Genomic DNA, 15,880 nt, shown 5'->3' with positions numbered 1-15,880 from the left:
AAAACAAAAGACTTAATGTGATTAGAAGAATTATTAATGCTTTAAATGGAATGGAGATTAAGACTGTTCTGAATTTGTTTAATAGTTGCAGTAGAAAACTATATGATCATTTGTATGTAAGAATAATACAACTTTTAAAAATCTTCTCTAATTCCTATGGATTTTTCTAGGCAATGGAGTCACGACACTGGGAAAGAATTGCACAAATAACTGGCCATCACTTTGATGTTTACTCTGAAAATTTCTCTTTAAAGAATGTAGTGGATGCTTCTTTATTAAAATATAAAGAAGATATTGAGGTATGTGTACTTTTCTGTTTGCTTTTGATGATTGACTTGTGATCTGGGATTATGCATTTTTGGAATCCAGTGTTTCTGGTCAGCTTTCTAGCATAAACAAATTTGACTTTATTTGGAGAATTTATTTGAAGAATGGAGTTTGGTAGCTGATACTAGCAATGATGGTTAGTTTATTTCCTTTTATCATAGAGAATAATTAAATAGATAGCTGGTATTACGTTAATCTTTCCATAGAAGGAATTCTGCTATTTTAAGAATAATGTGCTGCTCTTGTGCTTCTGTTTTGGAGTCTGCCTATTTGTAATCTTTTCATTCTTTTAAGTGCCTCATCAGAGAGGAAAAAATACTTGGTATAAGTCTGATCTTGTTAACTGCTCAAAATACTTAGTTTCTTTGGAACACAATAGAAATAGAGGATGTAGGATTAAAGGAGAACAGAGTTCTTTTGTTTTTCAAAACAGACTCTTATTACAAGAGCAGAGAAAGAAATGAGAAGGCTGATAAAATGCATACAGGGTACAAAGCTATTGCCTTATCCATTTTGAGGACAATTGTTATTTAGAAAGTATATTAGCTTTATGCTATTGATGCCTTTTGCAAGAACAAAATATAGCTAAAAATAAAGAAGAAAAAAACGCAGCAGTTTCTAACTTCCCTAGAATTGTGAATCTGTTAGCTAGGTCTATGGATCCTCAATAGCAGTGACCTAATTTATCTTGTTCCAACAAAGGAACACTTCTAAAACAAAAACATGAAATCATATCTCTGCTGTATACAGTTTCCAGACAAATGTTTAAGGCTTGTAGAAGGTTCAGCCTGATTGTCTTGCATTCATGGTAAGACTTTAAACTTGTGATGACACCCATTACACTCCTGAACCTGAATTTAGGGTATCTAATCTGAATATCTGCTCCATTTCTCTCTGATGCAATAGACAATTTTATGGCAGGCCTGTCCTTACAGTCTTCAGATACCAGCAGAAGGCCATATTGCCCATGTCCACTCTATTCTTGGACATTTTCCTGGTTTTGATTGGTAATGTGTATTTTTTGTAATCCCCTCAGTGTGGTGGAGAATTTAGAGGTATATTTGCCTTCAAATTCTAATACTTAAAGAGAGGCAGATTCTGCTTCCAGTTTCACTGCATCAGTGAATTTTTAAAAGTATAAAATAAAATAAGTCTTAGTGAAGACAGAGTATAGCCCTTAAAATAGTGTAGTTAAAAACAGTGCTGTAACATAATCTAGTATTGTAATATAATAATTTTGAAATGTTTCAGTGTGTATTTTCATTAGCTGCAAATTACACTGAAGTCTGGCTCAGGCTGATGAATTTTAATTGCCTTTTTGAGTGTATGTGTGTGTATTAGCCTTAGAGGAATATCACTTAATAGTTTAATTTTACCTAGGATGTCTGCATCGGTGCTCTTAAAGAAAAGGATATTGAAGCAAAACTGAAGCATGTTGTTAGCGAATGGAGTACTCAGGCTTTTACTTTCAGCCAATTCAAAACTCGAGGAGAACTCCTTCTAAAAGGGTCAGATATATTGGAGAAAATAGCTTTGGTGGAAGACAGCCTCATGATATTGGGCTCGCTCATGAGCAATAGGTACAAAAATTAATAAATATTAAATAATATTTATTAAATAATAAATATTAAATAAATAATAATAAATATTGTCTAAATCTAATCAAAACCAATAGTAAACAATGTTCATCTTGTTTTTTTTTTCCCCCCTTTAACTCATGTTCATACAGGTATAATACACCATTCAAGTCCACTATACAGCTGTGGGTCCAGAAGTTGACCAATACTACAGAAATAATTGAAAACTGGATTTCTGTGCAAAACCTCTGGATTTACCTTGAAGCTGTTTTTGTTGGTGGAGACATTGCAAAACAACTGCCTCAGGTGTGTTGATTTATGATAACAATATCTTAATAGTAGTATGTTATATCAAGACATTAGCCACATCACAGAATTTACTTCCAAGTGCATCTAATGATATAAAAGTTATGGGTTGTGCACAGGTAGTTCAGAGGGAGTTTTGCCAAACTGAGATCCGCTTGGTCAAACCACTTTAGAACTTAGTCAAACCTACAGAAACAGCATTTTTTATAATTCAGGCTGAAATGTCTTTGTTAGCTTGTCATATGAGTGAGCCATATGACTGCATGGGGCTTGGTATTACCTAATGGGACAGGACTTTTTTTTATCACTTCTCCCATGTTTGTAAACCTCTCTCACTCCTTATACACACATGTTTATAGGCTGTAAGTTATGTAATCATGCAATGACAAATTTTCTTTATGAATTCTATCCTTGGTAGGATTCTGCATAAAGTCCAACAAAGGGATTCTGTGAGACTTGGGTAGCCACAGGTATGGTAATGTGTGTGAACATTATAACATCATCAGAAGGCAATTATGCCCTTCCATGATGGCGATTGCAAAAAATTTAAGGAATGATCTGACTTTTTGCAGGAGAGAAATAGCAGAACAATAGTCATCTTCTCTGTTACCTGTCTCCTAATACTAGGAGAGTTTTATATGAGTTTAATATAGCAGAATTTAGTACACTGCATACTGCATTTAGTTCACTGCATAGTACACCACATCAGCCAGTTCTATAATTTATCAAAACTAAGACTCTTGTCAAATTATTAAATAGAATTTTTTTCAGGCCACATGGTTTCTAATTAAAAGTTTACACTTTCCAAAATTAACATTAATTTTTGTAATTTAAATAAAGCGTGCTTAACTGTTATTTAAGATAATACATTTTTTTAGTTCATGAGATATATTTATATTGTTAATGTTTAGCAGAGAGTCAATAAGCAGTTTTTGCAGATGAACAAATACCAGAGCACAGCTAAAGCATTTGGTAAATGCTAAAGCAGTTATCTTGTTAGGATGATACCTGAAGCAATAGTTTGGAAAAAACCCTCTTTAAAGAGGGAGGAGATGGAAGAGCTTGATGGTGAAATAATCATAGACCAGTCAGTTTAATTGCATCTTCTGGATGAATACTGCAACAAATAAACAAGCAGTTTGTAAGCATCCAGTAGTTAATAAGGAGGTGAGAAACAGTCCACATAGAAAATGAAAAATATTACACAGAGACAGAAATCATTAATTGTACAAGTACAAGAAGGGAAAAACTGGCTAAGCAGCAGCTGTTTAGAAGAGGAGCCAGGAGTTATAAGGGATGTGAATGAGCCAGTCATGATGGTATATAAAGTGCAGACACAAAAGTGAAATGTATTAAGAGAAGTAACCAATAACTAGATTATCATACCCAATTTTGATTAAAGAAACACATAGACAAATTTGAGAGAGTATGGAAGAGGCTGAGAAAAATAAAGTTTTATCTGTGAAGCATGACACATAGGAAAAGATTCAACAAACTGGGCTTGTTTGGCTTGAAGGAGAGAAAAATCGAGGGCAAGACCTGTTAAGTTTTCATATGTATAAAGGCTGGTCTCAGCAGGAGAACAGCAATATGTTCTATCTACCCCTGAATATGATGAAAAGTAATTGGCTTTCAAGAAAGATTTATATTAGGTGTTAGAACAGAGTTATGAGTAGCAAGGATTACCTGGACAGGCTTCTGAATTTCCAGTTTTGAAAGTCTGTAAACACAACATGGACGGATATTTGTCAAAAATGACATGGATGTGATCCTGTCTTGTGACAGAGAAATAGACTTGGATGATCTCTTGATCGCTTCTCATCCTCTGATTCTTTAGGACCCCATTAACTTTTCTTCTATTGTATGGGAAGAAAGCTTCGAAAGTCAGTATATCCAGCTTAGAAAAATACTTTTTCTTCAGTACTTTCAATATGTGAGAATTTGTTTCCTTTCACTTAAAATACTTTACAGGTGACAGTTTCAGAGTATTTATACTATTTGTGTTTGTTAAGTATTACCACTAACAAGATACTCCTCATAACCTGTATGGAGTAGCCAGTAGGTGACATTCAATGTCACTATCAAGAAAACTGTCATTTGTGAGAAAGCTGATATTGGGGTTTTCTGATGTGTAGTGTACAGACAATAGTGGGACCCACCATTAAGCGGAAGATGTTTTTCCAGAGCTGCTTCATTGGACTCTGTCTCTTGCAATTTGAACTTTGACCATTGTAATTATAAGTATTCACACATTGCTCCGACAGAAGAAATTCTGCAAAAAAGACTTGAGAGACAAACAGGATGTTAAATGGTACCTTGTCTTACAGAATTTTAAATTTTTTATGATTTGATAAACATGAGCTAATGCATTTTTCATGTACTTCAGGAAGCCAGAAGATTTCAGAATATTGATAAATCATGGCAGAAAATTATGCAGAAAGCCCATGAGACATTGAATATTGTGCAGTGCTGTGTTGGAGATGAGATGCTGGCGCAGCTTTTACCACATTTGTTGGAGCAACTAGAAATCTGTCAGAAATCACTAACTGGATATTTGGAAAAAAAACGGTTAATATTTCCGAGATTTTTTTTTGTATCTGACCCAGCTCTTTTGGAAATCCTTGGCCAAGCATCAGATTCCCACACTATTCAGGTACAAGTAATAACGCAATGTAATGTTCTTACAGTCAATATTGCTAAAGTGAGAACTGTAGAGAGTTTCCTGTTATGTAGATGAGTGAACTTCTTTAACTTGTGGAAAGATCTATAGAATTTTCTAATGCAGAATTTGAAGGTAGATTAAGAATGACATATCAGATCAGCTTATGGAGCTTATTTTATTTTTCTGATTTTATTGTAGGCACATTTATTGAGTTTGTTTGACAATGTTAACCGAGTGAGATTTCATGAAAAGAACTACGACCAGATTTTATTGTTTGAATCTCAAGAAGGAGAACAGGTCAATATTATTGAACCGGTTTTAGCTCAGGTAAAGGAAGTGTATTACACTTTTTCATGACCTTATTTAAAGCAGATTTATGTTGTAGAGACTCACAGTTGCTGTGTGCTATTATTTGAGTAGCTGAGTGAAAGCCTTCAGATTTGAACAGCAAGAGTAAACTGCAGAAAAGATGGGACACTTGTGTAATTATGTAAAGATTACTTTAGCTGTTTTTCACCAGTACTAATGTGAAGTGCCCAGTTCACCTCTAGAAGCCAGGTGAGCCTGAGAATAATAATAATCTGTTAAAGATTAGAGAATAACGAAGAGGGAAATGGGAGCACCAAGACTAAGGGCTGGAAAAAGAAGTCACATACGGCTTTTGTCCTTGTGAATTATTCATAAACTAATTCTTTAAAAGTGCTTTCTTGTTTATTTCAGGGAAGCGTGGAATTATGGTTAGGTCAGTTGCTGAATGGAATTAGGAAAACAGTCCACGCCATCATTAGACAGGCATCTGTAGCCATTAGCGACTCAGGATTTAAGCTGTATGACTTTCAGGCAATGTTTCCTGCACAAATAGGACTTCTGGGAATTCAAATGATCTGGACCAGAGATGCAGAGAGTGCACTGAACAGTACCAAAACAGACAAAAAGGTAGTACTTAATGAACTTTGGTGATTAATTAAAAACGTTTTTAACATAATGTGACAAGCTAATATTGAAATGTAGGAAAAAGCACAAAATGCTAATGAAGTAACCAGAATGACAAGTAAACCAACAGGAAAACAGAATGATAACATGTCTTAAGAGGTCATACCTTCCTCCCTACTTCCCACCATGACCTTTTAAATAGTTCCTTATCCCATGTCTTTTACCTATGTTCTGTCAGCATAGCCATTTTAGGAAGGGACAAGCTGTTATTCTGGGAATATGGGTAATCTCATCCTGTTACTTTCCCAAAATGAGATTTGGGAAAAATCAGGGACCCCCTGTATTTGGGGAAATAAATGTGCTTCATGGGTGTTGGTCTACTATAACAGGGAATATTAGATTTTTCAGTTTTTGAGGTCTTTCTTAAGGGGAAGGAAAGAATAGGAGTCATTCAGGGAGACACTGGTTCAATCTCAAACACTTGCTAACACCAAAGTGTTTTCAATAACACTAAATCTGTGAAGGAGGAAGGAGAGGATATGAACTAGAGAGTTTCAAATTACCATTAATTAACAATATGTAGTGAGACTGGGCTAAGAACTGCTAACACCATCCTATCGCAAAGTAAATGCAGAGGAAAGTAACATGCTGTACTGTGATACTTAATTAAAAGAATAACTCTAGTCTGAGGAGACCATTTAGCGCTGTATTTTCTACATTATATAAATATCTAAATGAGCATAGACCTCTGTCTATTCCATTCAGGTTCATATTGTAACTATACTCAAAGATGCTTTTGCATGACTTAACAACATCTATTCACGTGGGTCAAAAAGTGTGGGTATGTTGTGTTTAGGGGATGTTATTTCTGCATTAGTTCTGGAGTGTTTTTAACAGTTGTTTCTCAGCATACAACATGAGCTTTAGATTTGCATATGTTCACAGAATACTAGTATGATCATTCCCTTACGTATTTGGAACAGGAATTTATATGAGTTGTCCTTTGAGACCTCAGCCTTCTATGTTTTATTGTGTACCAGGAAAGTCACTGACAGAGGCTGATGCTATTTACCTAGGTGAACATTGTTTTCCATGGAATTTGGGAATAGAACCTGGTCCACAAAGGAAATGATTATTTCAGGCATTGATATTTAAAATTGCAGTAGACTTTCTTCCTCCTTTGCATAGGGAATGAGATAGATCTTTAGGTTAATGTTCCCCCTAAAGAGATTATATTGGTTGGACTGATGTGCAATCCCAAAAGCAAAGGTTGCTGGTTCTGAAAATACACAGGAATGCCATCAGCTAAAGATATAATATACGTTATAAGGGACAGCAGTCCTACAATAAAATCTTCTCATGTGACCTGTTCACATAGGTGTAACTTTATTGTTACAGAATGCATGTAGCAGGGGCAATCTGCCGAACCCGGTTGAGGCCTCCAGACCTAATAAATACAAAGCAAACTGGCAGTGTTGTGGGTCCCTATATTTGCAAAAGAATTTTTTTTTTTATTCTAAACACTGGAAGAGCAAAGGTGTTTGTATTAATATGACCTTTCTTGCTATGTGGAAAAGGTAATGCATGCAACAAATCAGAAGTTTGGGGGTCTTTTAAATGATTTGATTGACATGACAACACACAACCTGACAAGAATGGAACGCACAAAATACGAAACTTTAATCACTGTTCACGTACACCAGAAGGATATCTTTGATGATTTGGTAAGTTTTTGAAAATTTTTAACAAACATCCTGCATGGAAGTTTTTGTACATATGAAATAATTTATAACGAAATTCACTGTGAGCAGAAGGGTTAACATTTTAAATTAGTATTCTCTCTGATTAAAAGCTTAATATATTATGTAATTGAAATGTAAAAGGAAAAATTCATTTAGTATTGCTATCAGTCTTATGATTTCTAGCATGATCTCTGTGTTGATTTAAGGTAGTAGTTGTTGAAAGATTAAGTGGTGAGGCTTGGTATATTTGAAAGGGTAACAATGGTAACCAAATGGATATTTTTAAATTGACTTTTTATAAGTGAATTTCATCAAGCTTCTTTTAGATAAGTATTTTGAATATATGAAGCTATAATTAGAAAAATGGAAGTAAAATAACTTTTAAAAATGTTGAATCATGCAAAAGTCAGTAATTCAATACAGTATTAATTTATGCATATATATTAGAAAGATAAATATTAAATGCTCATGTAAAGAAAGGCAGAAAATAGTAAAGAAAAATGCTGAAAGTTAGGAAGAAAACTACCAGCTTCTAAGTTAAGCATGGGGCTATATCCTCTACCCATAATTTTAAATTCATTTTCATTATTATTTTCTGAATTGGACATTTCAACATCAATTTATTTAATGCCATATTACTGTAAAATTAAATCACAGAAGCAAATTGGTTAATTTTAAAGGGCCTTACGTGAAATAAAAACATCAGACATGAAAAATCAGGGACAAGCCCAAAATTGGGGAAATTATCCTTGATTGGTACATCTAGTATTATTCCTTTTTCTCAAAACATTATTTCACCAGCTAAACCTGTCTTTTTGTGATTGAGAACAAGTGCAGAGAAGTGGGTGATAATCCAGCAAAGACCTGAATAGGTTCATATGGTGAAGAGATTTTTGGCAGGGATCAGGCAAGCAGGGAACACATGGCACAAATATACCTCTCCTTCATCTTAAATAGACCATGTCTACAATGCTAAAAAGCGAGATTACAAGCTGGTGGATTTGAGATCATGTGTGTCAAAAATTAGGAATTAAGGTATATTAATCTACAACAAATATGAACATCTGTGTGACAACTCCAACTGAAAAGTGCATTCCAAATAAACAAAAATACAGACTTGCATACAATAAATCCTAGCTTTGCCCACTATTTAATATTTCTGTGAATAATAGCATCAGATACTATGCTGTGTAACCACTATTTATAGGGCTTTTTTTTTTTCTAATGGAGCTTTCCATCAGTCTTTTTCAACATCTCTGTAATACTCAATTCAAAATCTCTGTAGACAGTTTGGAGGAAAATCAAAGTAATTTTCACAACAGGATCAGAGCATAACATAAGTCCCAGAAGAGAATTCTGGATGTCTTGACTCCTGCCTAATTCTGTCCTCATTCTTCTAGCTCTTGCTATTTGAATTATGCATATTAGACATTTCCTCTGTACAGAGAACAGAAGATAGATTGCTATACTGTTTCTTTTCTGTATTAATAATTTTTCTCTTCCATTATAGGTCCGTATGAACATTAAATCTCCATCAGATTTTGAATGGCAAAAACAGTCTCGATTTTACTTTCTTGAAGATCTGGACAAATGCATTATCCAAATTACTGATATAGAGTTCACCTACTGCAATGAATACTTAGGGTGTACAGACAGACTTGTTATAACTCCTTTAACTGACAGGTAATCATAAAAGGATTGCAGTGTATATCACTAAGGCTAAGACTTAGAATCATAGAATCATAGAATTGGTAAGGTTGGAAGGGACCTCTGGAGATCATCTAGTCCAACCCTCAAACGAGTGGCCCATATGGGGATCAAACCCATGACCTTGGCATTATTTGCACCATGCTCTAACCAAATGAGCGGTTTCCTTTGAGTCAAAATTCTTACTTTGTTATGTACTACAGTGTTGTAGTATTGGTGCTGAACAGCAGAAACTAGTGCTTATGTATTCAGTTAGGGAAAACAGGCACCTGTATGAGGGGCCCTGACTTACCTTTGAAAGTTTGGAATGGATGTGCTGTGGTAGACACTGACAAACTTGTGCTCGAGATAAGTATAGCTGAATGCTATATACTTCACCAGCCTGAACAGAGTAGATCTACAGAACAGTATGCTGCTGCATTCAACATACTGGTGGTTGCATCTGAATCTGGAATTATGGCAAATGAAATCATTTCAAGTCACTTAGAGGAAAAAGTAGTAAGTCAGGTCATAGATCATAGAGTCAAATAACTGGTATAAATATAGTTTATACCAAGGCCTATGGAGAATTATAGGACTGCAAACAGAAACACAGGCTCTGTGTGAGCAAAATATAATGAGAACTTTCTACTGCTGGAGAGTTGTACAGCACACTATAAACTGTATTAGATGGATATTCTCCTAAAGTACTTGCTAGTGCTTTACCAAAAAAGAAAAAAAAAAAAAAAAAAAAAGAAGATGAATTTGTTGTGTCAGAACTTGTTTTAAATGCAGGTAGAAGTAGTGTCAAAATACTGTGCAGCCTTAGACATATGTTGTGTGAAGAGTGGCTGCAGGCTATTGAATTAATGTTGGAATAGTCTTTGCAGTCACTCTCTGTACTATTAGATTTTATTTAATAGTGAAATTTCAGACTTTTGCAACTTACTGAACCAGTATTTTTGCCTAGTGAGCTATTTAGAGATCCGAATTTCTTTGCTTGGCTACCTACATAGAAGTGTGACTTTTAATATGTAACATACACATGCCAAATTCTCTAATATTTACCCAGAATTCTTGTGCTAGATAGAGATATGTTTGCAGCAGTAAGTTTGCAGGTGATTAGTGGGGACTGCATCACTGCTATACAGACATTATTTTTTGCCCACTAAGAGAGGCATTATCAAGAAAACACTGTCATTCAGAATTTGATCAGAGAATGAAAATCCACTCTGATTGATTAGGGATTGTTCTAGGTGCTACATCACAAGATACTGAAAACTGTCACAGGATGATATCATTGAAGAAAATGAGTCTTCTGAATGAGTTTAAACAAAACAAAAAGAACAGAGGTATCTGTCTCTGGACAAACCTACAAGAGCCAAACAAGATGTGCATGACTGGTGGCTATCCACTGCCAAATACAGAAAGAGCATTTGTGGAACTCCGTGAAGCAAGGATGTTTTTTAGTGTTAGCATAGGGAACTTATATCTATAAGTAACACTGCATAATAACAGAATTTATTACACATAGTGGTGTTTTTCAATTTCAGTATTTGCCAAGTGGATTTGTATCACCTTTTGACAATTTTCAGGAAATAACATCTGTGCTTTTCATTAATCAACTTGAAGTCAAGTGCTGCTTGGCTAATAATTTTATGTTCAGAAAGATTCCTGAAGCACATGATAAATATGCACTGACTATACTACAATGTATTAACGTAATGGGAGTGATACTGAGTGCTCCTAAACATCATGTGAAACACAAAATTGTGTTTTCTTGAACATTAAGTTTCTGCAATATACTAAACCTAATACAAACCAAAAAAACTAAAACAGATGTTATTTTCCTTCTTAGGACTTGCATCATGTATACAGTTTACTCTCTCCTGAGTTTCAGGAGCAGAATTATTAGGAACATTACTTTTTCATAGTTACCTGAGTGCCTATTAACTGGTTACTGAGTATTGAAGTGATAAAACGTTATTACTGCTATTTTGTTAAAATGAGTACTATATTATTTTATAGGAAATTATACTAGCTGGTATCATCTGTTCCTTTTTCAGTGCAGATTTCCTCCCCTTGCCAGATATATCATAAAGCCACTGAGGATCACATGGCCTTACTGAGATTTTGGAGGGTTGTAGGTTGGAACAGCTCTCTTCCTGTATCCTTCATTAGTCTCCATTTTCTCTGAGGATACTGAGACTCAACCCTGGGATTGTTAACTCAGAATGGTGGCTGAAGCAGAAGATGGCCATAGGAATTCTAGATCTCTCTTCTTTTTTCTCCATTGCCCAATACAACCTTCTCTGACATCCATTTTCCTCCTGGAACTCAAACACATCACATACCTGGCAATATTGCTCTGGTTTGGCATCCAGGTAGGGAAAGGGCAATGACAAGAACTGCTTCTAGCCTCCATACCTTCCTACTGCCAGATCAGTCAGAGGGGCTATCTTGTGTACTCTGGGGAGAGCATTGGTTGATAGGCAAAAAGGCAGAAACAAAGCTGATCTAAGTGGTGCAGAATGAGGCTGAGTCATAGAAGTAAGGGATAGGATTAGGGTGAAAATACCACAATAGTCTAGTATTGTGATTTTGGTATTATTTACCATTTTGAATTGCTCTGGACTTTTTCTGGGTTGTTGCAGTCATCACTGTGCTACATGCATGCTTATCTGTTGATGGAGTAAAGCTAGTATCCGTTAACCGAGCTTCACAACATACAAAGGCAGTGACTGAGGGCTTACCACAAGGAAACACATTCATTTCAGTTCCTCTCCTCAGGTTTTTGTAATACAGTTCCTGTGGTTACATGAATGGACTTCAACTAATTAACAGTTGAAGGAGATTAACAGAGTTCTCTGTTCTGTCTCTAGGTGTTATATCACTCTGGCACAGGCCCTAGGCATGAGTATGGGTGGTGCACCAGCAGGACCTGCAGGGACAGGAAAAACAGAGACAACTAAAGATATGGGCAAATGTCTAGGAAAGTATGTGGTTGTTTTCAATTGTTCAGACCAAATGGACTATAGAGGATTGGGCCGTATCTATAAAGGTAAGAAATAATTTGGTTTGTTCATTTTAGACTCACAAGTTTTTGTCTTGTCACTAATGAGTTAGTACATGATTTACCAATGTATGTTTGTTTCTCTGTTCTCTATTTGAAGTAGAGTCAGTTCTGGTGGCTGGAAGGAACTCAGGTTCTACTTATTTTCTACTTTTCATTTTTTCCCTTTTTTCCCTTTACCTTTTTTTTTCCTGTGGCATCTCCTCTTCCCTCCCCCATTCCAGTTCTGTTTTATCTCTTCTTTCCAACCCCTACCTTCCTCCTTTTGTCCGCATGCCAAATTTTCTTTTCACACTCATCTTAAGTACTTCATTCTATCTGCCATCTTGTGCCTTTTCTTCTCTATTTCCTCTTATTTCCAGTTACCAGCTTTTCCTGTTATTTGATTGCTCCTCTTTTCTTTTCTTTTTATTCCTGCTTGCTTTCCAGTCTTTCTTTATTTCCTTGGAGGGTATTTCATATTCCTGTGTCAAGCAAGATACACGAAACCAGAGCTCAATGATTTTGTATAAAAGAGAAAAAAATACCAAATGATATACTGTTTTGTTTCAAATTCTAGAACTTTTTGAAACATGGAAAATGAGATATTGGTCAAACTGATAACTTTTCATGAGAAGCAGAGCTCTGAAGTCAGTTCTGCAAGCAGACATGATAATTTAGATACCTGTGAACTTCATTGTGCCTCTTTTTGCTTTTACAGCAAATATGGGGGTTATATGCATTGGTACACAATAGAACACCACTACTTTCTGAACATTAAAATACAGCAATTCCTGAAGTTTAAAATATAACCCGGAGATAATTCCTATTTTTAATTAAGCAGCCAGGATTGCTGGCCAAGATTTTAATAGAAACAACTTTTGCAGCTACTTTTGTCTTTGACTTTTTATTTAAAAGCTTAATTGAAAGATTAAGAGTATCCAATTTTAAACTTCTCAGACAGATAGAAAGCCTGAAACTTATGCCACATATGGATTAGAATGATTTTATATTTTAATTGTGAAAAGATTTTCCATCTTTTCTCTCTTAATTTCTCTGTAATCTTAATGGCTCTGTGTGTGGCAGAGTTAGGTCAAGACGACTAATAGTACATATTTGGGGAAAAAAATGAAAAGAAGTGCTTGTATTGACTTCACTGCATTACCTTTCTTTCTCCTAATCCTTTTGCTCTTTTGTAGATACTTTTCAGGCCTCATTAATTTGTTAATTATCTTTAATTGCCATATAATAAAAAGGAAATATGGAAAGGAATAGAACAGAGAAGGAAGAAAAAAAGGGAAAAAAAAGTATACTGTTTATAATGTTTTTCTAGTCATGGCTCTGAAGGTCTAGTAAAGGTTGGGTATCTATGAATTCTGCAGAAGGGCCTGCTTCTCACTCATTGAACACCCAAAAGATGAACACCATGTATAAGAACAGAAACACAAATAAGATACGAACATTTCTATGCTTGCATTGTTTGCCTCGGCCAGCTTTTGCCTCCTCCATTTCTCTGAACTGTGAGATTTGAGCTTTGAAAAGGCACTCATATCTCTTAGTTTTCTCTATTTATTTATTTTGGTGAGGAAGACATGCCTTTGCCTGTTGCCTTCCCTTCCACTGAGGACTTTACAGATGGAGTTACAGTAAGGGGCCAGCTTGAAGCAGGCAGGACAGCTGAAGAAGATAGTAAAGTAGACATTGATACAGAGAGAGAGGATAAAAATGTTCCCTGCCAAAGCAACCTTACCATTTCCATACCATGAATTTGAGGAAGTGCAGCTCTTATTTGGAAGTAGCACATGGTAGAGCTAACTGCTATTCTTAGCTCTTTTGAGAGTTCATTCCCCAGACCTGAACTGGTCCCATATGAAGAGCCCATTCTTCTAGTTAGAAGTTCTGCTATGCCACAAGAACAGAGACTTTGATCACAGTCTTCATTCAGAGTGTTAGGTGGTCTTTCAGCTAATCTTTTAGCTTTAGCTTTGGTCTTTATAGCTGAATGTAGGCATTTACCACCTTGGAGAAGGCTGAATCAGGCTCAAAGCTTCTATAATCAGTGAGAGCAGAAAATACACTTCACACTATCCCATTAGATCATGCTTCAGTGTGGATTAAAGTTTCCTAGAAGCTGATCACTTTTGTGCTGAATGTATTTCATTATTGTAGTCCTTACTTGAGGTAAATACTGTGTATATCACCAAGGCCAGATCATTACTTGTTAAGAGAAAACAGTCAAGCTATAGAAGCAAGATGCTGTTCCTAAAGGAGTCAGTCATTGGTGCTTTCATTTGTGAAGAGTACCAGCTGCTTTGGACTTATTTTCACTACTTGGGAAGGACCTGGCTTGTAATTACAGGTTTGATGTTGAAACCTCTTTAAGATATCTGGTATTTCTGGAAGAATGGATGTATTGAATTCTGGGAAGGAAATGAGCTGGATTTTGGTCTAATAGGAGGGAGGAACAAAGTGTATTTAGAGAAAGATTCTTTGACTGAAAAGAGTTCTTCATAGCTGTAGAAGTGCTTTCATGAAGAGTGATAGGAAAGTTCTCATGAAACATATTACAATTTTTGGTGTACACATTGAGTAATTCTTCAGAGTTCAACATACCTGTGTTGACCTTTCTCCTCCATCACCAGTGTTTCCACTTCCAAACTTTTCATCTGGTGTTCTGGGTAAAGTTATTAGCAAATATAATATTAGCAAATTGAGCAGTGAGGAAAAAAAAGGGGGTGTGAAGGTGACATTGTCATGCCTGCACTCATGATTCCAGATTTTGCTCTTTAAGGACAGTAAGTATGATCTTTGGAGTAGCATTGGTATCTTTTAAAATATAATTTAAAGTTCTTTTTGATTCAGAACTGAGGTTGTCTCACTGTCTGTCTTGTTCCTCTGTGGTTCCAGCCATTCGCAAGGAGATGGTTTAGGCAAGACATCCAAAGCCTGAATTTTCATATGTGATAGCTTTGATTTTGAAATTTGAACTGGAAAGTAATTTCAGATGAGAGAGAACCCATGAAAGTACCCACGTTTTCTGATACTGATTATGTTAGGTTAGTGTTAAAATTGCCCAGGAATGGCAAGTCAGAGATATTTCATCACTTTCACTGACAAGTGTTTCTGAATACCCTTTAGGAAACTTTTCATCTGTTGTTGTCTGTAAAAGAATAAAAAAAAGCACATTTACTTTTGCTCTGTCTTCTATAGTTAGAAGAGTCAAATAACTCCAGTCACTTAAGGCACCTTTCTCATTTAATATTTAATGCAGTATTTGATATAAGATTTGATATTTATCTTAATTCAGAAGGTCAATAAAAGAGTTCTGAGCTCTGTAAATTCTTTCAGGAACACTGAATACCTTGTAGCTTACTGTTTCTGGGCTGCACTTTGGCTAGCCAAAATTTTAGTGAAATTTGCTTTGTGCTATGATGTTGTTATATTTGTACCCACGTGTAAAGTCTAAAGAGGGTCACTGAAGCAGAAAAGGACATGGCACTGCATTGCAGATACACATTTTTTAAGGCTTGGTGGGGATATGCATGGGATAACTTAAATTCATAAGCTTACAGTGTGAGGATCAGGTTGTAAGCTA

General features: G+C 35.5%; 1 protein-coding gene across 1 annotated transcript in view; it reads left to right on the top strand.

Moving 5' to 3' along the window:
- LOC134136209 (dynein axonemal heavy chain 5-like) overlaps positions 1-15,880 on the top strand; it is a 162,285-nt gene that overhangs the window by 43,233 nt on the left and 103,172 nt on the right. Inside the window, exons 34-42 of the mRNA XM_062567962.1 lie at positions 171-299; positions 1,708-1,907; positions 2,057-2,210; positions 4,597-4,863; positions 5,071-5,199; positions 5,593-5,808; positions 7,383-7,529; positions 9,058-9,230; positions 12,116-12,294. Of these exons, the coding sequence (XP_062423946.1) occupies positions 171-299; positions 1,708-1,907; positions 2,057-2,210; positions 4,597-4,863; positions 5,071-5,199; positions 5,593-5,808; positions 7,383-7,529; positions 9,058-9,230; positions 12,116-12,294 (1,594 nt within the window). The remainder of the gene's footprint in view (positions 1-170; positions 300-1,707; positions 1,908-2,056; positions 2,211-4,596; positions 4,864-5,070; positions 5,200-5,592; positions 5,809-7,382; positions 7,530-9,057; positions 9,231-12,115; positions 12,295-15,880) is intronic.

This window comes from Rhea pennata, chromosome 2 (genome assembly GCF_028389875.1).
Source record: "Rhea pennata isolate bPtePen1 chromosome 2, bPtePen1.pri, whole genome shotgun sequence".
NCBI classification, from domain to species: Eukaryota; Metazoa; Chordata; class Aves; order Rheiformes; family Rheidae; genus Rhea; species Rhea pennata.
The sequence above is the reverse complement of the archived record's forward strand: the minus strand, read 5'-3'. Positions and strand labels throughout refer to the sequence as shown.